This window comes from Rana temporaria, chromosome 2 (assembly GCF_905171775.1).
Source record: "Rana temporaria chromosome 2, aRanTem1.1, whole genome shotgun sequence".
In the NCBI taxonomy this organism is placed as follows: Eukaryota; Metazoa; Chordata; class Amphibia; order Anura; family Ranidae; genus Rana; species Rana temporaria.
The window spans coordinates 229,716,638-229,736,577 of record NC_053490.1 but is presented as its reverse complement, the minus strand read 5'-3'; the positions used below and the strand labels follow the sequence as shown (position 1 = coordinate 229,736,577).

General features: G+C 41.8%; 1 protein-coding gene across 1 annotated transcript in view; it reads right to left on the bottom strand.

Moving 5' to 3' along the window:
* Positions 1-208: 208 nt before the first annotated feature.
* The window catches only part of EGFL6 (EGF like domain multiple 6), a 99,558-nt gene continuing 79,826 nt past the window's right edge, over positions 209-19,940 (bottom strand). The window contains exons 9-12 of the mRNA XM_040336519.1: positions 9,612-9,698; positions 5,535-5,630; positions 3,053-3,318; positions 209-1,851 (exon numbers count right to left, since the gene is read on the bottom strand). Of these exons, the coding sequence (XP_040192453.1) occupies positions 1,759-1,851; positions 3,053-3,318; positions 5,535-5,630; positions 9,612-9,698 (542 nt within the window). The 3' untranslated portion in view covers positions 209-1,758. The remainder of the gene's footprint in view (positions 1,852-3,052; positions 3,319-5,534; positions 5,631-9,611; positions 9,699-19,940) is intronic.

The window sequence follows — 19,940 nt, the reverse complement described above, 5'->3', positions numbered from 1 at the left end:
AAAATCCTAGGTGGCTAATATCTTAGGACTTATACTGAGAAAGCTGTGCCCAGAAAAGTAAATTTGAGGGCTAAGGACCAGTCATCAGTTTTGTCTGTATGCTCTTTGAAGCCGTTCTTTTCCCCAGGACCGGCTTACCAGACATCCTTCCATACTAGGTCTCCCTGTGACAACAGCCTTCTTAGTAAAGGGAAGTTTATTTTCTTTTATATTAGAGCTGCCCTCCTGATGACTGGTGATCTAATTAACTGATGGGTGGTAAATTGATGACTGATGGGGGAATGGAGATGATTTAACCAATAGGCAACATCACAGTATCCATTGGGAAAGGAAAATTAAATCCAAAGGATGAAATAAGTAGGAGTAGGGAGATCCTTTCTCTGCAGATCCAAAGGTACAGCTTGCTTTCCATCAAGTCCTCTGAGGTACAATGAGCAGCACAGTAGTGGCATCACCAAACTTAATTCCAAAACGTGTGGGAAAACAGTCGTTTAAGGCAAAAGTAGGCGAAACACGCCTTTAATAATCCCACACAGCAGATACTCAGCTTTGAGGCTACATGAACAGTAGTGTATATATATATAATATATATATTCCATATAAAATAGCAAACCTTTTTAAGTATAGGCCGTTGATAGGCATTTATTGCACTAAGCCACTAACTGCTCCTGCTAGTCTTAATCTACAAATCTTTGAATTTAATACATAACAAATGTATGGAAGAGCAAGCATGTAAAAATGTAAGCCATATTAAAATTACTTCAAGCTAAACACTACAATAATAACAGGAATATGTGTTCACTGAAAATACACAAAACTTTCCTTTTAATAGGAAATAAGATGTCTGCTTTGAGTTACATAATTCTTTGACATCTCTGTAACCAACCAGTATTATAACTTGAAAGGGATGTATGAGGCCACAGAAAATGTAAGCCATGCAATGGGTAACCAAAAGCCTAAATTCTAGTTACAGTAAAAATAAAAAAAAACAATCCATTTGCTATTAATCTTTTAAGAAGGGGTCCCATCACCCACAGCTCCTAAATTTTAGCAGGCTTTGGAGCTACAAATACAGATTTCAGACTTTGTGTGAAAATGTGTTATTATTCCAGAACAAAAAAATAATGTATCCAAACATTAGTACATAAAGTTCTGTAAGTATAATTAGTATGGTTGTTGTGCTCTTGTTTTCGGTTTGCAGAAGGTGAGGACCTATTTTTGCTACCGCACAGATAAGCCCCAAGCAAATAGAGGATTTATGTTTCAACTGGAAATTTTCTTTAACAATAGTATAGAATGGATATTTCACCATCACTTGTCTACAACATTTGGTTTGGTTCCATCAAGTATGTTTTTTTTTTTTTTTTTTTTCACAGTGCATACTTAGTCGTTATAATACTTTTCAATAACAATAATGCAGGTAAATGATGTGATAAAAATGATGCCACTAATTAGTGCCACAATGCATCAACTGTCCTACAAAATAGTTTTATAAAAGATTATTCTAACTAAAATAAAGCTATAAGCACCATTTTTGCCATTGTGGATATTTGTATATGACATGGTAACTCCAGAGCACACACCTACTCTGTCCCCTTCATGTTTTCTATGTGTTTCCATCGTCTGTAAACAAGATGGCACTGTGACCAAGGTCCATATAGTCACGTCTCACAGAAAAAATACAGTTTCTTTTCTTATAAAAAATGAGGCACGTCTGTTTTTTGGCATACAGTACAGTTGGATAAAATAATATCATGTTTAATCTTCAGGGCATGGACTAGTGACAAGGAAGACGTTGTCCAGGGCTATCTCTCCAGCTTTGCCTTTCCCGCGTTCAGCTTCAAATGTAATCTGAAAGCAGATAAAAGCAGGAAGGTTAGGTTAGGAAAACTAAGACAGTGAGGAAGGGGTAACTATACGCCGGAAAAAGCCGAAAGCAAACGATGTAAAAAAATGCGCCAGCCGGACGTACGTTCATGGATCGCCGTATCTAGCTAATTTGCATACTCGACACGGAAATCGACGGAAACGCCACCTAGCGGCCAGCGTAAATATGCACCTTAGATCCGACGGCGTACTAAGACGTACGCCAGTCGGATCTAGCACAGCTTCAGGCGTATTTTGTTTTGTGGATACAAAACAAAGATACGCCGGAGCAAACTAGAAGTTACGCGGCGTATCAATAGATACGCCAGCGTAACTTCTTTGTGGATCTGCCCCTATATGTGCACTTTCCAAAGTGGATGACAGTGAAAAAGGAAAACCTGTGTTCACTTTGAATACCACAAACAAACAAAAGATTTTTCCAGCACACTTACTGACCAGCCTGCAAAACAACCAAATTGGTTCTGTCTAACAGTTTACATTAAAAAAGCCACAGTGCCCATGACAAGGGGGACCTCTGTATATACTGTGGTGCTAATTCAAAAATGTCAAAGCCTCCATAGTAGGAGCACATATAATAATGGATATAATAAGGGCAGGGTGTGCCTGGAGGGAGCCTACCACTCCTTAATACATTAAGGCCCCATACACACGATAGAATTTATCCGCGAATAAGGTCCAGCGGACCGTTTCCGCGGATAAATCCTCTCGAGGATTTCAGCAGATTTTAATGCGATGGAGTGTACTCACCATCGCATTGAAATCCGCGCCGAAATCCTCTGGCGATGACGTGTCGCGCCGTCGCCGCGATTATGACGCGGCGACGTGCGCGACGCTGTCATATAAGGAATTCCACGCATGCGTCGATTCATTACGACGCATGCGGGGGATCCCTTCGGACGGATGGATCCGGTGAGTCTGTACAGACCAGCGGATCCATCCGTTGGGATGGACTCCAGCAGATGGATATGTTCTGCATGTCAGCAAATATTCGATCTGCTGGAATCCATCCCAGGGGAGATATATCCGCGGAAACAGATCCGCTGGCGTGTACACACCATAGGATCTATCCGCTGAAACCCATTTGCTGGGATTTATCTGCGGATGGATTCTATGGTGTGTACGGGGCCTAAGAGAAAGAACAAGAAACACCCTCTGGAAAACTTACAGTTTGAGTAGATCTGTTGTAGGTCTTTGGAATTTCAATTTTTGCTATCCTCCATCTTTCATCTCTACTTTTGTGTTCTTCCCATGCTGGATTCTTGCTCTCATTCACAAACACACGCAGTTTGCCAATTTTATCTCCAGTCAATTGGTAGGTGAATGCCAAACATAAATTGTTATCTGCCTTTATGTTTGGCAGTGAGAAGCTGAGTCGTCCAATCTCTTTTCTGAGACCAGAATTTGCTGAAACCGACATATAAAATCCACCACCTGGGAAATAAAATAAAATGTATGTTTTTTAAATGTTGTAGATCTGCAGTAAAAATCTGCTAAACACATGGTACATTTAATTTCTCTGTATATAACCAGCTATTTCTTCTCTCACTATTACATAGGGTGGTGAGTAGAGGCTGGCAAAATATGTAGTATCTCTATTTTCCACTTCCTTCCATTGAGTGAATTATTTTAAAATGCTATCAGCATACATTTATGGAAGGAGGCAGTACAAGCGAGGCAACATTAGAGTAAGGAATGGTCTATAGGAAGGAATGAAGGGGAATTCATCATCTTTGATAGGATGACAAATGCTGCATTTACCATACTTTAAAGGGGTTGTAAAAGTTTGTTTTTTATTTTCTAAATAGGTTCCTTTAAGCTAGTGCATTGTTCGTTCACTTACCTTTTCCTTCGATTTCCCTTCTAAATGTTTTTTTTTCTTTGTCTGAATTTCTCACTTCCTGTTTCTCCTCAGTAAGCTTGCCCCATGTTCTGGCTGGGGGTTAGTCAGCCAGAACAGCTTACTGAGGAGTAACAGAAAGTGAGAAATTCAGACAAAGAAAACAAAGAAAAAAAACATTTAGGGGCAGATCCACATACATCTACGCCGGGCGCAGCGTATCTAAGATACACTACGCCGCCGTAACTTATCTTTTTTAGTTTGAATCCACAACGAATCCGCGCTGTAAGTTACGGTGGCGTAGTGTATCTCTCGCGGCGTAAGGGCACGGAATTCAAATGGCTGTAATGGGGGCGTGTTTTATGTTAATACGTCGTGACCCGACGTAAACAGCGTTTTTTTTAACTGCGCATGCGCCGTCCCTGGGGTATCCCAGTGCGCATGCTCGAAATTAAACCGGAACCAGCCAATGCTTACAACGGTGACGTCATTCTACGAAAATTCCTATTCGCGAACGACTTACGTAAACGACGTAAAAAATTCAAAATTGTATGCGGGAACGACGGCCATACTTAACATTGAGTACGCCACCATATAGCAGCTTTAACTATACGCCGGAAAAAGCCGAACGCAAACGACGGGAAAAAAAGCGCCGGGCCGACGTACGTTCGTGGATCGCCGTAAATAGCTAATTTGCATACTCAACGCTAATTTCAACGGAAACGCCACCTAGCGGCCGCCGAAAAATTGCATCTAGCAGAGATGCCGTCGTATCTTGTTTTGAGGATTCAAAACAAAGATACGACGCAGGAATTTTGAAATTACGCCGGCGTATCAATAGATACGCCGGCGTAATTTCTTTGTGGATCTGCCCCTTAGAAGGGAAATGGAAGGAAAAGGTAAGTAAACCAACAATGCACTAGCTTAGAGGAACCTATTTAGAAAATAAAAAACGAACCTTTACAAAAATTTTGCACATTATTGGCACTTTATTTCACCTTGCATGAATCTCTATAAAAATTTACAGGCAATGGCTTTCTGTTCTCTTCCATTTGCGTGGTATGAAATATGCAACAAGTTCTTTAGATGCCAAAAAGGTAACCTGGGGCTTACCATACTCATAGAAAGAGCAGTATGGAAAAGGATGGCCAGGAACAATCCAGAAATTGTCAGGAAATGATCACAAACTAGTAAAATATGTGTCTATGGGCCAGATTCACGTAGAACTGCGGCGGCGTAACGTATCGTAGATACGTTACACCGCCGCAAGTTTTCATCGCAAGTGCCTGATTCACCAAGCACTTGCGATGAAAACTACGCCGGCGGCCTCCGGCGCAAGGCAGGCCAATTCAAATGGGCGTGTGCCATTTAAATTAGGCGCGCTCCCTCGCCGGACCTACTGCGCATGCTCAGTTTCACAAATTCCCGTCGTGCTTTGCGCGCCGTGACGTCTTTTTTTTGAACGGCGACGCGCATAGCGTACTTCCGTATTCCCGGACGTGTTACACAAACGACGTTAATTTTTAAATTTAGACGCGGGAACGACGGTCATACTTTAAACAGCAATACGATTGCTGAGTAAAGTTAGGGCAGGTCAAACGACTACTAACTTTGCGACGGGAAACTTGACTACGGACGACGTAGCGAACGCGAAAATCCGTCGTGGATCCGCCGTAAATGCTAATTTGCATACCCGACGCTGGTTTACGACACAAACTCCCCCCAGCGGCGGCCGCGGTACTGCATCCTTGTCATTTGGAAGAAAAAGATGAAATTCTGTTTAACCCAGTATACATACAGTACTGCTTACCCTGGCTGCGTTCTGCTTGCTTCCAGTCAAAGTCATCTTCACTTTCCTGTTTCCAGGCACAAGCTCCATGATCAAAGCTGCAGTCAATAGATACCTCTGTATGTATGGAAAAAATCAAAGAAAATCTTATTTACAGTGCAAATTAAAATGAATGACTGTAATGCTGCTTGGGAAACAAATGGGTAATTTGACATGATTAAAAAGAAGCAAAATCTATGCAAGCCTTAAGGAGAACAAAAGAGTAATGATGTGGGCACAGGTAAGTATTACTATATCGTTGCCACCCTGGGGTCAATCCATCAGGGGTTCTTGCATGCAATATTTTGGTTTTGCACGCGATAATAAATAGGTCAATCCGTCAAAGTAAAATATAGAATTTGAAGTAAATGACGTGAATTTGTTAAATATGAGCTAACTTCACTAACAGTTATCCACATGCAATATTTGTGTTTTGTTTTTTATATTGCATGTGATATTAAGAGTCAATTCATCAAAATAAAATATAAAATTTGCAGTACCGTATTTTCCGGCGTATAAGACGACCTTTTGCATGTAAAATAATGCCCCAAAAGTCGGGGGTCGTCTTATACGCCGGTACCTGTCTGTCAGACGGCGGCCATCCATTATTCAAAAGCCGCGCCTCCTCCTCAGACAGTTGCGTGATAGGCGGAACACTAATTTTCCCAGCAGAGCCTCTGTTCAGTGTTCCGCCTATCACGGATGCCTTCTCATCCTCGGCCTCGGGAAGAGAGGACATCCGTGATAGGCGGAACACTGAACAGAGGCTCTGCTGGGAAAATGAGTGTTCCACCTATTACGGAACAGCCTGAGGAGGAGGCACGGCTTTTTGAATAATGGATGGCTGCCGTCTGACATACTCTGCAAACGGGAGAAGGTAGGGAGATCGTTGAGGCAGGGAATGGAATGGTACCGTGAGGTCGGCAATTGCACAGTGAGGCATGTAATAATGGCACAGTGAGGCATGTGTAATGGAAAAGTGAGGCATGTATAATGGCACAGTGAAGCATGTATAATGGCACAGTGAGGCATGTATAATGGCACAGTGAGGCATGTATAATGGCACAGTGAGGCATGTATAATGGCACAGTGAGGCATGTATATCGGCACAGTGAGGCATGTATATCGGCACAGTGAGGGGTAGTCTTATACAGCGAGTATATCCCAAAACCAACATTTTAGCTGGAAAATTAGGGGGTCGTCTTATACGCCAGCAAATACGGTAAATACCGCAAACATGGTAAATATGTGAGGTGAATGCCACAAATATGGTAAATACGTGAGGTAAATACTGCACATATGGTAAATATGTGAGGTAAATGGCAAAAATAAAATAAAAATCTAGATGCATCATTAAAGTCATTTCACAAAAACAAAACAAACTTTTGCTATTTATCTCATGGCATGGGCCAGTGGTGGTTAACTTTCTTGATATGTTGGGCTTTCAACATCATCAAAGGTCTATACATAACATGTTGTGAATATTCAGAGTTAGGCCCCTTTCAGACGGACGGATAGAATGGTGCTTTTAGCTGCGGATTTTCTATTTTTCTACCGCAGCTAAAAGCACACAATGTTTTCCTATGGCCCCATTCACACACAGCGTTTACGCACGATTACGTTACATGCGGTTTGGTGCGAATAGAAAAAATAGAATTGAATGCGTCCAGGTGCGATGTAGCGCAGCTATATGCACATAACCGCAGGTAATCGCAGTCTTTTTTGTCAACTGCGGATAGCAGCGTTTTAGAATTCAAGGGACCCAAACAAAAAAAAAACAAAAAAATGGTTGCTATGGAAATGAATACCGCAGCTAAACGCAGCCGCAGTTAAACGCACGTAAACGCATGTAATCGCAATGTGCAAATGCAGCTAATCGCAGTGCCTGGAGCCTTGAATTTCACAAAACATTTGTAGTGCTTTTAACTGCGGCAAAACAGCCGTCCGTCTGAAAGGGGCCTTAGAGACAGCAGACACACAACAGGATATAGTAAAAGACTGTGGGTATGATACAGAAGATGGTGAGAGACTGTGATAATTATACAGGAGATGTCAGAAGCTGAAGACATGATACAAGAGATGGTCAAAGACTGCAAACATAGTGCAGAGAATGGTCAAATACTGCAGACATAGTGCAGAGAATGGTCAAATACTGCAGACATAGTGCAGAGAATGGTCAAATACTGCAAACATAGTGCAGAGAATGGTCAAATACTGCAGACATAGTGCAGAGAATGGTCAAATACTGCAGACATAGTGGATAGAATGGTTAAAGACTCCAGACATGACACTAGATAGTCGGACACTGCAGACATTGTCCAAAAGATGATCAGAGACTGCAAACGTTGTCTTAGGCCTCGTACAGACGACCGAACATGTCTGCTGAAACTGGTCCGCTGACCAGTTTCAGCAGACATGTTCGGTCGTGTGTACGGCCGACCGGACAGGTTTCCAGCGGACATTTGTCCACCCGACCGTTTTCGAGCGGACAAATGTTTCTTAGCATGATAAGAAACATGTCCGCTGGAATCCTGTCCGTCGGACATGTTCGGTCGTCTGTACAGACTCACCGTACATGTCCGAGCGGCTGCCATCCCTCGCATGCGTCGAATCACTTCGATGCATGCGTGGAAGCATTGAACTTCCAGGGCCGCGCACGTCACCGCGTCATCATCACGGCGACGGCACGGCCACGTCCCCACGTATCGTGTACGCGGGGATTTCTGTCTGATGGTGTGTACAACCATCAGACAGAAATCTCCGGGCGGACATGTCCGCTCAAAACGGTCCGGCGGACCATTTTGAGCGGACAGTCCGTTCGTCTGTACGAGCCCTAAGAGATGGTCGTAGACTGCAGACATGATCCAATAGATGGTCAGAGACTGTGGACATGATGCAATCGATGATCAGAGGCTGTGGACATGATACAAGAGATGATCAGAGGCTGTGGACATGATGCAATCGATGATCAGAGGCTGTGGACATGATACAAGAGATGATCAGAGGCTGTGGACATGATGCAATCGATGATCAGAGACTGTGGACATGATACAAGAGATGTTCAGAGGCTGTGGACATGATACAAGAGATGTTCAGAGGCTGTGGACATGATACAAGAGATGATCAGAGGCTGCAGACATGATACAGGATATGGACAGAGACTGCAGACATGATTCAAGAGATGGTCAGAGATTGAGAACATGATACAAGAGATGATCAGAGACTGCGGATATGATACAGGAAATGGACAGAGACTGCAGACATAATCCAAGAGATGGACAGAGACTGTGGACATGATACAGGAGATGATTAGATACTGCAGACATGATGCAGAAGATGGACAGAGACTGCAGACAGGATACAAGAAACCATCAGAGGCCATGGAGGAGACTGTCAGAGATTGTGAGCATGCTATAGGAGTTGTTGAAGACTGGGGAGATGCTTCCGTAGACATTCATGTTACGTAACATGGGACTTCTAGAAATCATGGCTATAACAGAGCAATAGGGAAAGACAGATTAGTGTGTAATAGAGCCAAGAGGGCCACACAAAGTTATATTGATCCACATGTGGCCCCTGGGCCACACATTGAGCACCAGGAGTATAGGCATTATATTTTAGGAAGGTACAAAATACCAATCAGGGAAACTCTGCACTGGCCAGTAGGTTTAAAGGAAACAATGTATCAGGGAGGAAATGTTATGTCCCTAGCTCAGGAATGTAAATAAATTGTAACATTTCACTAAAGAAGGATCGTTCTGTGAATGAAGATACATTATAATGTTGTTACAGTTTTACAATATTTCTGTGTGTCTTCATTTCACAGTATTTATCTCATAGTGAATTGACTCATCTGTGCTGACAGGGTCACTTCATTTTAAGTTGTGTGAAAGGGCAATGTGAAAGGATAAAGGGGAGCGGCACTTAAAAGTCTTTGCAATTTTAAAATCCATCACAAATGTACAGTATATCTAGTGTAAGGAGCATTCAGCACCCATTTGTGGTGATAAATGTTTGTTACCATCCTGTGCAAAATGTGCATTTGAATCATTACTTTACCTTCTGATTTTTGTGGCAGAACCTTTTCTTCTACTGCTTCTGGGCTGTACGCAGACTCTTCTCTCACCTTCTCTTTAACCTGTAGAGCTAGATACAACAAAAGTCAAATGCCTTTTACTTTAATGTATACATGAATACAAACAGAGATATTAAATAATTAACGGTAATTAATAATGAAGTAAATAAATATTCCACGGGCATAGAAGAATAAAGGGGTATTCCCCCTAATAAAACCCTAGTGCCAATAACACAAAAACTGATCCATTGCATGGAATGATCTGCACATATGTGATCGGTTTGGACAAGGTTAGCTCACTCTGTGCGTTCTGAAGCTCCAGCGTTAGAGCTGTAAAAACGCCAGACGTTAAAAAACGTGCAAAAACGCAAAAAAACGCTATCGCTGCGTTTTTGAGCTCCAGCTCAAAAAAAATATATATATTAAAAAAAAAAAAAAAAAAAACATGGACAGGCGTTTTTAAGCTGTAAAAAAAGTGTCTGTAAAAACGTCCATGGAAATGAAGCCTTAAAATTAAATAATTTTTTTTTCAGAAATGCTGTGTACATTAGTCAGAACATACGATCTTATTTACTTTTGTAAATGGAATTTCCCTAAATTTGACATAACTGAGGAATATATATTTGAACCTGATGTTAAAGGGGTTGTAAAGGTTCGTTTTTTATTTTCGAAATAGGTTCCTTTAAGCTAGTCCATTGTTGGTTCACTTACCTTTTCCTTCGATTTCCCTTCTAAATGTTTTTTTTTCTTTCTTTGTCTGAATTTCTCACTTCCTGTTTCTCCTCAGTAAACTTGCCCCCATCATCCAAGCTGTTCTGGCTGGGGGTTAGTCAGCCAGAACAGCTTACTGAACACCTTACTGAGGAGGAACAGAAGTGAGAAATTCAGACAAAGAAAAAAAGACATTTAGAAGGGAAATCAAAGGAAAAAGTAAGTGAACCAACAATGCACTAGCTTAAAGGAACCTAGAAAATAAAAAAACTAACCTTTACAACCCCTTTAACCACTTCTACATGAAGGACGTCATGTGACGTCCTCGGCTTTGTGCGGTGATATCTGAATGATGCCTGCAGCTACAGGCATCATTCAGAAATAACTGTTTTCTGCCAGAGATTCTGTGCACGATAAGAATGATCAAAGCGGCAGTTCCGCCGCTTGATCGTTCTTATAGGCGGCAGGAGGGGGACGTCCCCTCCTCCCGCCACCAGCCGGTGCTTCTCCAGGCTCTCCTGTGCCATTGAGAACGGAGAACGAATTGGCCGATGCCGGCTCACGACGATTTGAAGTCATCTCTATGACGGTCTGAGGCCCGGACACAACGTTATGACGTCACGCCCGGGTATCGGGAAGTAAACAAGGCCGCAATCGCGGCTGTCAGGATGAGATCGGTGATTTTTTTCCCGATCTCATGCTTTCCAGCCTGGAGGAGAGATGTGGGGTCCTATTGACCCTGCATCTTTCCATAAAGAGGGCCGGTCACATTATATTCCTATTACTTAGGGATATCTATGCGTAACTGATTCTCTGAATCAGTCGCATAAATACGACCGGCGGAACTCAGAGATACGACGGCGTATCAGGAGATACGCCGTCGTATCTCTTTCTGAATCCGGCCCCTGGAGTTCAGCTTTAGAACATTACATAGGACCAGTTGGCAGTAATTCTCCATAAGGAAGATAACATTGTTTATGCTTTCTTTTAGGCTATCAGGAGGTGAAAAGGACAGTGCCTTTCTGGCAAGATCAACTGGTATTTTTTTTATACCTGCTAAAAATGTTCTTAGCCTGAAAAAAAGCTAAAAATAACGAATGCAGCCACCACCACATCTCAGAACTGGTAAGCTACACTATCATTTTGGTTTAGGTTTAGGTATGTTTTAAGCAAAGTTTGTGTAGTTTAAGCATGGGTCTCAAGATTCAAGACTTTCATATATACAGTAATGTATAGTTTATGTGCACTGGTTTAAGTAAAACTGTTCTTCATATTTTTCTGAAATAGCCTAGTATAGCACTGTTTAAATGGGAAGTCAAGTGCCTGTCTTTGGAAAAAACACACACACACACACACACACACACACATTTGTTTAGAAACGCTAGCACCCAGACCAAACAGAGCTTACAACAGCTACAGCAATATCCGTGTCAAGATTAGGGATACAGGGCAATTTTCCAGTGACTTGGTTTATATTTACAACCACTGACTTTTATGTCTCCTTAAATGGTCTGATTGCAGCTAACCAATCATACAGACAGTGAACTACATTTTAGAGTTCACTATATGTCTTTCTACTTACTTCAGTCTTGTACGGGGAACACACAAAAAAGCATTTAGTATTCTGAATATCTGCACAATCCATCAGTGGAATTTTCTTGGGATTTTAAGGAACATAGGAACAATGCCAGGAATAATGGTATAATGGGATAACATGTTACGGTTGGGGCCCTACACACCTGCTATCTAAGCATTTTTAAGGAGAATGCCATTACTGAGATCCTTCTGCAAAATGCTTGGTGTTTAGTGTTTTTTCTCTCAATATTCAGTATTCCTGATCTGCATACTTGTTGCAAGTCACTGATTCATAAAGTAATGAAGCCTAATGGTCATTATGACCACTAAGCAATTGGCATGTTCATATAGTGTAGCACCCTTGTCCCAAAACAGGGTTACAGCTAAATTTAGTTTGCTGGGTGGTAGCTAGCCTGGCTAATTTGTAAATGGGCTTCCTCCTAATCCTGTTTCAGCTGTGGCTTCTCCCTTTGTCAGTAGGCGGCACTGTTGTCTTTGGCATTAGTATGATGAGCTACAGTAAGAGAGCTTCAAGAGAGAACTCACCCAAAGAATTCTGTATGAATATGTGAGTAAAGTTCAGCCTCTTTTGCTGTACTGCTGTTTGCCTTATCTCACCTTTTTGTCTAAGGAGTCTGCCTGTCTGCTAATCGGTTCTATTATCCCCGCATCCAATTCGCAATAGCAGGAGAATGTGACTGGCTCTCTATGGAGCCGGTTCACATATCTTCGGTGCAGCTTCGGTGCGAATTTGCACAGGAGCCCTGTGCGTCTTTTGCTCCATTTCAGGTCCGGATTCAGACCAAAATTCAGGCTGAAATCAGACCTGAAACGGTGAACCAGGACGCACAGGACCCCAGCTGGGAGCTGCACCGGCATCCAGTGTGAATGAAGCCTTAGGGTGTCCTGTGCCTCATCCCCTCTCTCCCACATTTTCCTGTTTGTGAGAAATAAACTTCTCTTTGTTCAAGCATAAATGTGACTAGCGCCAAATTTTCGCGACTTGAATTCACTTCTATACAGAAGCCATTTTGCAAGTCACCTCTGAAGTCCTCTTCAGGACGCCTTGCCGAGTCGCCCCAGAAGTTGTGCCGCCCCAGTGTGAACCGGCTCTTAAAAAGGTACGGTATATACATTGCATAAACTTTCTGTGACTGTAAGAGTGAATGTAGCTAAAGGAGAGGTAAGCTTATTTATTTTATATGGAAAGGTCAGCATTCATTTGATTATTGTCACCGCAAGTGTACCTTTTTTTAAAAAAGTGCCCATTTTGGGCTGCCAAACTATTAGTAACAGGGGAGCAGATTGCTGTTATGCTATGGTTGTGACAAGTTTTTAATCTGAATATATTTTGGCATGTGTGCACCAAGAGCTATATAGGCAGAACGCTTCTGCACATGTGGCAGCCATTGACTTAATGGAAATGTTATATATTTTTTGCATTCCACAGAATTCCAAAAACTCTTACATTTCATGTCTTTAATGAACATATAAGCCATAAATCAGGACTGTTTCCAATGCTGAAAAGTCAGTCAGAAATGTATCCTTTCATAATGTATTCCACAGCAGGGAGATCAATGGCTTAGCTAAATGCATGCCATGTATATTGTACTAGAGAAAGATAAACCACTGCTATGATCTGATTTGTGAATTGCAGTGTTAAGTTTATTGCTTTCATGACTAAAATAGTAATGAAATAAAATGAAACATATGGACAGTTCGTTTGCCTACCAAGTAAATAAGAATAAAGCCTCATGCACACTGTATACTCTTGATGCTTTTCTCCCCTACAGAAGTTTAGGAGCAACAAAAACGCAGTAAAAAGTCACATTTTGAATGGCCGATAATTCGAGTTTCCACGTCTGACATTAATACATTCTATCAGCCAGAATTCTGGTGGGAATGCAGCTAGCGTTAACCCGTGTTAAGGAGCTTTTGAGCGATTTTTTTATGCTCAAAAGCTTCTCTCTTGAACACACAAATGTTTTTTTTTTTCTCTAAACTCCAATGCCATTTAACTCCTTAAAATGCCTATATTGTGCATTGACACATAGGGGGGTATTTACAAAAGGCAAATCCACTTTGCACTACAAGTGTACTTGTAAGTGCATTCGCTGTAGATCTGAGGGGTAGCACTGAACTTAGGGGAAGCTCTTTTGATTTTATCATCCAATCATGTGCAAGCAAAAATGTTGTTTTTTATTTTCCTTGCATGTCCCCCTCAGATTTACAGTGACTGCAATTGAAAGGGCACTTTCAGTGCACTTGTAGTGCAAAGTGGATTTGCTTTTTGTAAATAACCCCCTTAGGCTAACACAGAGGGGAGTTTTCAGGCAGAGAAAAAAAAAGGCGTAAACGCCTGAAAAAGCAGCTTTTTTGAGATACAGGCCCGGATTCAGAAAGATGAGCGCATCTTTCTGCGGGCTTAACGTATCTCCGATACGTTACGCCGCTGTAACTTTGGGTGCAAGTTCCATATGCAGAAAGAACTTGCGCCCTTAGTTACGGCGGCGTAACGTATGTGTTGCGGCGTAAGCCCGCCTAATTCAAATGGGGATGTTGGGGGCGTGTTTTATTTAAATTTCACTTGACCCCGCGTTTTTGACGTTTTTTTTGAACGGCGCATGCGCTGTCCGTAAAATATCCCAGTGTGCATTGCGCCAAAGTACGTATTGGATTCGACGTGAACGTAAATGACGTCCAGCCCTATTCGCGAACGACTTACGCAAACAACGTAAACTTTTCAAAACTTGGCGCGGGAACGACGGCCAGACGTAACATTAGCTACGCCTCATATAGCAAGGGTAACTATACGCCGAAAAAAGCCTAACGTAAACGACGTAAAAAAATGCGTTGGCGTAAATACCTCATTAGCATATTCCTTGCGTAACTATACGGAAGCGCCACCTAGAGGCCAGCGTAAATATGCAGCCTAAGATACGACGGTGTAAGACACTTACGCCAGTCGGATCTTAGGGAAATCTATGCGTAACTGATTCTCTGAATCAGGAGATACGCCGTCGTATCTCGTTTCTGAATCTGGGCCACAGTGTGTATGAGGCCTAAAAGTCTTAGAAATCAGAAGCTCCATATTAAATAAAGTTGCTTTTACAGGAGTTTTGTGTTCTGTCTGTAGAAGCAGCTCAATGTTATCCTATGTGTCCATGCACATTAGGACGTTAAGAGGCATCATTTGAGTTTAACGCTTAGAGGCAGAAAAAAAAAACCTTCTGGATCGCGTTTCTGATTGACGCTTACTAGCAGATAAAAAACGTAAAAAAAACTCCTAAACTCGTCTAGACTTTGTACAAAAAATTCTCTATGTGAGTGTTTTTTACTCCCAAGAGAACAGACATTTTTTTAAGCCCAGTGTGCATGGAGCCTAATAGTATTTAAAGTATATTTTGCCTTAAATGTTTTTTTTTTCTATGTGTGTGATCACATATGTGTGTTTTTTTAAAATCGTAGTCTCTATTATTTGTATGTACTTCTGCCATCTGAAGTATCTAGCTGATCCTGCCAGTCAACTTTCTTCCTTGTTCTAAACAAAGTACAGAAGCTGGTCTACATTAGCGCGGTCAGTTTTCATCCTTTTTGCTGGCCATTCAGATGTACAGGACACTGTGCCAACACACACCATACCTGTATTGGGTAGTTTGTTTAGTTTAGCCACTATGCCCACTGATCAGTCGGCTTCTAGCACAGAACCGCTGACCAAACACAGCCTGCTATATTTTTTTAGCACTGATCACTGTATTCATGCCCGTGGTCCCCAAAAAGTATCAAAAGTGTAAGTTAGTGTCCAAACTGTCTGCCGCAATATCGCAGTCCCGCTATACGTTGTAATAAATAAATAAATAAAAACAATTCAAAATATCCCATAGTTTGTAGCGCTATAACATTTAGGCAAACCAAACAATATAGGCTTATTGGGATTTTTTACCAAAAATATGTAGCAGTATACATATTGGCCTAAATTTATGAACAAATTAGATTTTTACATTTTTTATTGGATATGTTTTATAGCAGAAAGTAAAAAAAATGTTTTCCCATGCAGTGGGGATGTGTCCATTGCACAACAGAGGTATACTTACCTGATCCTCTGATCCTCCCTGCACAATACCAGTCCCTGTGGCTCCTGCCCCCCCACTCTCTATTAGTCTTGTAGGTTGGACTGTTCCTGTCATCATCACGCCCATAGACCCGCTCTGGATGTGAGGACGTCAGGAACAGTCCACTGCTGGATTGTGGGGAAGCACCATTTGTAGGTGGATCAGAGAATCAGGTGAGTATTAGCTTTCTCCAATCCCCTAGACAAAAATGAGCAGTTGACCAGTGTAGTGCGGGCACAGCCTGAGTGCAAGGAAACGTTATTTTGCCTGGAGTTGGGCTTTTAAAGCTTTTAAAGAAAAAAAAAAACTTTCATTGGAAGCAAACATCCGTTTATGCTTACAATTCTAAAGCACACATTTGTTGTGTTTTTTTCAATTGAATTTTTTCCTGATGGCAGAAATAGGTCAAGTGAGGTCTTCAAATTCTAACATAAACATAAGTGGTGTATATAGAGATCTGGCTTATGAAACACTTGCATAAACATTTCAAAATTTAGCTGCTCTTTACCTTACATGCAGACGCTTTGTAAATATCGTTCTATTGTTTTCTTTACAAGCTCACCCTGTTTGAACATAATACATGGACATGTTAGAGCTGCCCTGTGAGTATTTAAAACTCAAGAGGGATTAGAACACCCGCCTGGTTTATATTGATGCCTGTACACCCATAGGAGATTCATCCTCTCTATTTGTCCTGTTTACTGTTATCACTAAAAGTGAAGCAAAACCCTAACAAATGAGGGTCATTTAAATGTATGAAACATAAAAACTTAGGCCCAGATTCACAAAGACTTACGACAGCGTATCTGCAGATACGCCACCGTAAGTCCGAATGGCCGCCATCGTATCTATGCGCCTGATTCATAGAATCTGTTACGCATAGATTTGGGCAAGATACGAGCGGCGTAAGTCTCCTACGCCGTTGTATCTTGGGTTGCAATAATTATGCTGGCCGCTAGGTGGTGCTTCCTTGATTTCCGCGTTGAATATGTAAATGAGCAAGATACGCCGATTCACGAACGTACGTACGCCCGTCGCAATTAGTTACGCCGTTTACGTAAGACATACGCTGGCGTAAAGATAAAGCTGGTCTCTAGGTGGCGCAGCCGATGCAAAGTATGGACGTCGGAACAAGCGTATCTTTTTACGTCGTTTGCGTAAGTCGTACGCGAATAGGGATGTGCGTAAGTAACGTTCACGTTACAGGCATTGAGCCGACGTATCTTCGGGCGTAAATACGACGTGATACTGAGCATGCGCGCGCATGCGCCGTTCGTTCGGCCATGCATCTACATGGGGTCAAGCCTCATTTAAATACAACACGCCCCCTACCAGCCTACTTTGAATTACGCGCGCTTACGCCGGCCCATTTACGATACGCCGCCATAACTTAGGACGCAAGTGCTTTGTGAATACAGCACTTGCCTCTCTAAGTTGCAGCGGCGTAGCGTTAATACGGTACACTACGCCCGCGCAACGTAGAGCGGCCGTACGTGAATCTAGGCCTTAAAGAGTAACTCCACTTTTGTGGGAAAAAATTGCAAATAAAAAAATGAAATAATATATCACACACAATTGTGACTCAAATCGTATTGTAATTGAATGTTCTTAAACATGATATTTCCTTTCCAATCTGCAGCTCTGTAATTTTCTGTAAAATGCAATGCAATACGCCAACCTGGAGGTGTTCTGTATACAGAATGTGTACAGAACGTCCCCCCGAAACATAATTTCCTGCTTGTGTGATTGGCTCAAGTCAGCCATAAGACACAAGTCAGATATCAGGCATCCCCTGCAACAAAAATTAAATTTTTAGATATTTTTAGACATACTCCCAATAGGAAATCACATCTACAGTGATAGAGGCCCAGCAATTTCCATCATTAGAGCTCTGCAGGTGCAATAGCTGGTTGATAATTAAAGCGGGGGTTCACCCTATCGACGGGAAAAATTTTTTTTTTTTTTATTTTACCTTAAAATCAGGCATTGTAGCGCGAGCTACAGTATGCCTGTCCCGAATTTTTTCCCCCCATACTCACCTTGTAGTCGTCCATCGAAGATACCGGGGAATGGGCGTGCCTCTGGAGACGGAGGATGATTGACGGCCGGCTCTGGCGCGTCACGCTTCTCCGGAAATAGCCGAAATAGGCTTGGTCTTCACGACGCGTGCGCATAGCCTGTGCGCAGGCGCCGTGAAGAGCCGAGACCTACTCCGGCTGTCTTCGGGGAGAGTGACGCGCCAGAGCCGGCCGTCAATCATCCTCCCTCTCCATAGGCACGCCCATTCCCCGCGGGAGACGAAATCTACGATGGACGACTACAAGGTGAGTATGGGGTTAAAAAAATCGGGACAGGCATACTGTAGCTCGCGCTACAATGCCTGTCTCGATGGTAAAATCATGGGATTGTGGGTGAACTACCGCTTTAAGAAACCATTAGATTCACTTACAACACGGACATAGGCAAACACACAGGGATTTCTTTACACTAACAAAATGTAGGAATCTGCAACAAAGTTTATTAAAATTTTGCAATGTAACACCCAGAGGGGAATGTTTTTTTCTCCTTTAAATCCCGCAGGGAATTGAACCTTTAGCATTTAACTATTAAAAAGCTCAGGCTGTGATGGGATAAATAAAGGTAAAGTAGAAAACCCATAAAACCCAAATTTAGCCAAAACATTTACTTTTAGTTTTGCATAGTGATGAGAATGCATAGAATCCAGGTTTCCATGCCTCCTTGTGTCTCCACTGGGCATATTTTCCTTCCATTATTGCCTGATGACAATAGACCCCACTGAGTACGGAAACAGCAATAGAATCCTCACAGAAATTTTACCCACTTCCCACTTCACTTAACAAAGCAAGCAACATTTTTTTAGAGATTTTACGTTTTGGATGGAACTGGGATTTATTATTGACCAGAGGATATATAGGAATGGTCTTGCTTAAATTAATGGTTGTAGGAGAACATGGAACAGTTCCATCATCTGCAGCATTCATATTGCGCATTCTATATTACTGGTATAACTCAGAACCAATCAGTGCTTAGTGACACCTGGTAGGATTCTAGTGATAATAAAGCACGCTGCAGCATGCTGCTATTATCTACCTAACACAGAGCCTCTGTCTGGGTCATGATCTCTGGAATGGAAAATACATGCAGGTCACCTTTGAAAAGTAGATTAAGCATTTTTGGTATTATCCTTATCATTTCATTATTGCAAATTCTAATATTTTTAAGTTCATTTTTTGTTTTATTTATGAATTTACAAAAGCTACAATATCTAACCTGTTGCAGTAATATGGCATCATGGGCTTCCTGTTTCATCTAAATCTAATAAATCTAAACTCAGTTAAATGTCATGTTCTAAATTCCTTTTGTCTGTAGCCCACAGCAATTTGCATTCCATACTAAATAATTTTATGTACTAGAGGCTTAGATCTAAGAGGGTACATAGCAAAACTTTCTCAGCATTCAGATACTTTATTTGGAACCATAATAATATAGACATGTGCAATTTGTTTTATGGACACATTGTTGGTTATTCGGAGATTCAGATGTATACGAATCTCCGAATGAAATAGTAACAAATTTAATTGAAATTTGTTTGATTTCATTTTGTTTATCAGATTCCTAACAAATTTTTAGAAATTATTGAATCCAGATCAGTGGAAAAATGATTGACCGGTTCAAATTCTGTGTGAAGAATAGTTGGTTGTTAAAAGCGGAGTTCCGCCCACTTTTTAAACTAGATTCTAAAGGAAAGCCTACCCCTCCACCACTAGTTTTTGGCTATTGATTTTTTTTTATTGCTCCTTCCTACCTTTATTGAAGTACCGCGTGTACTTCTGCCCCATCATCACCGTGGGCCAGGGTGTAATTTCCTGCTTGCTCGTCTGCTGCCTTTTGGTG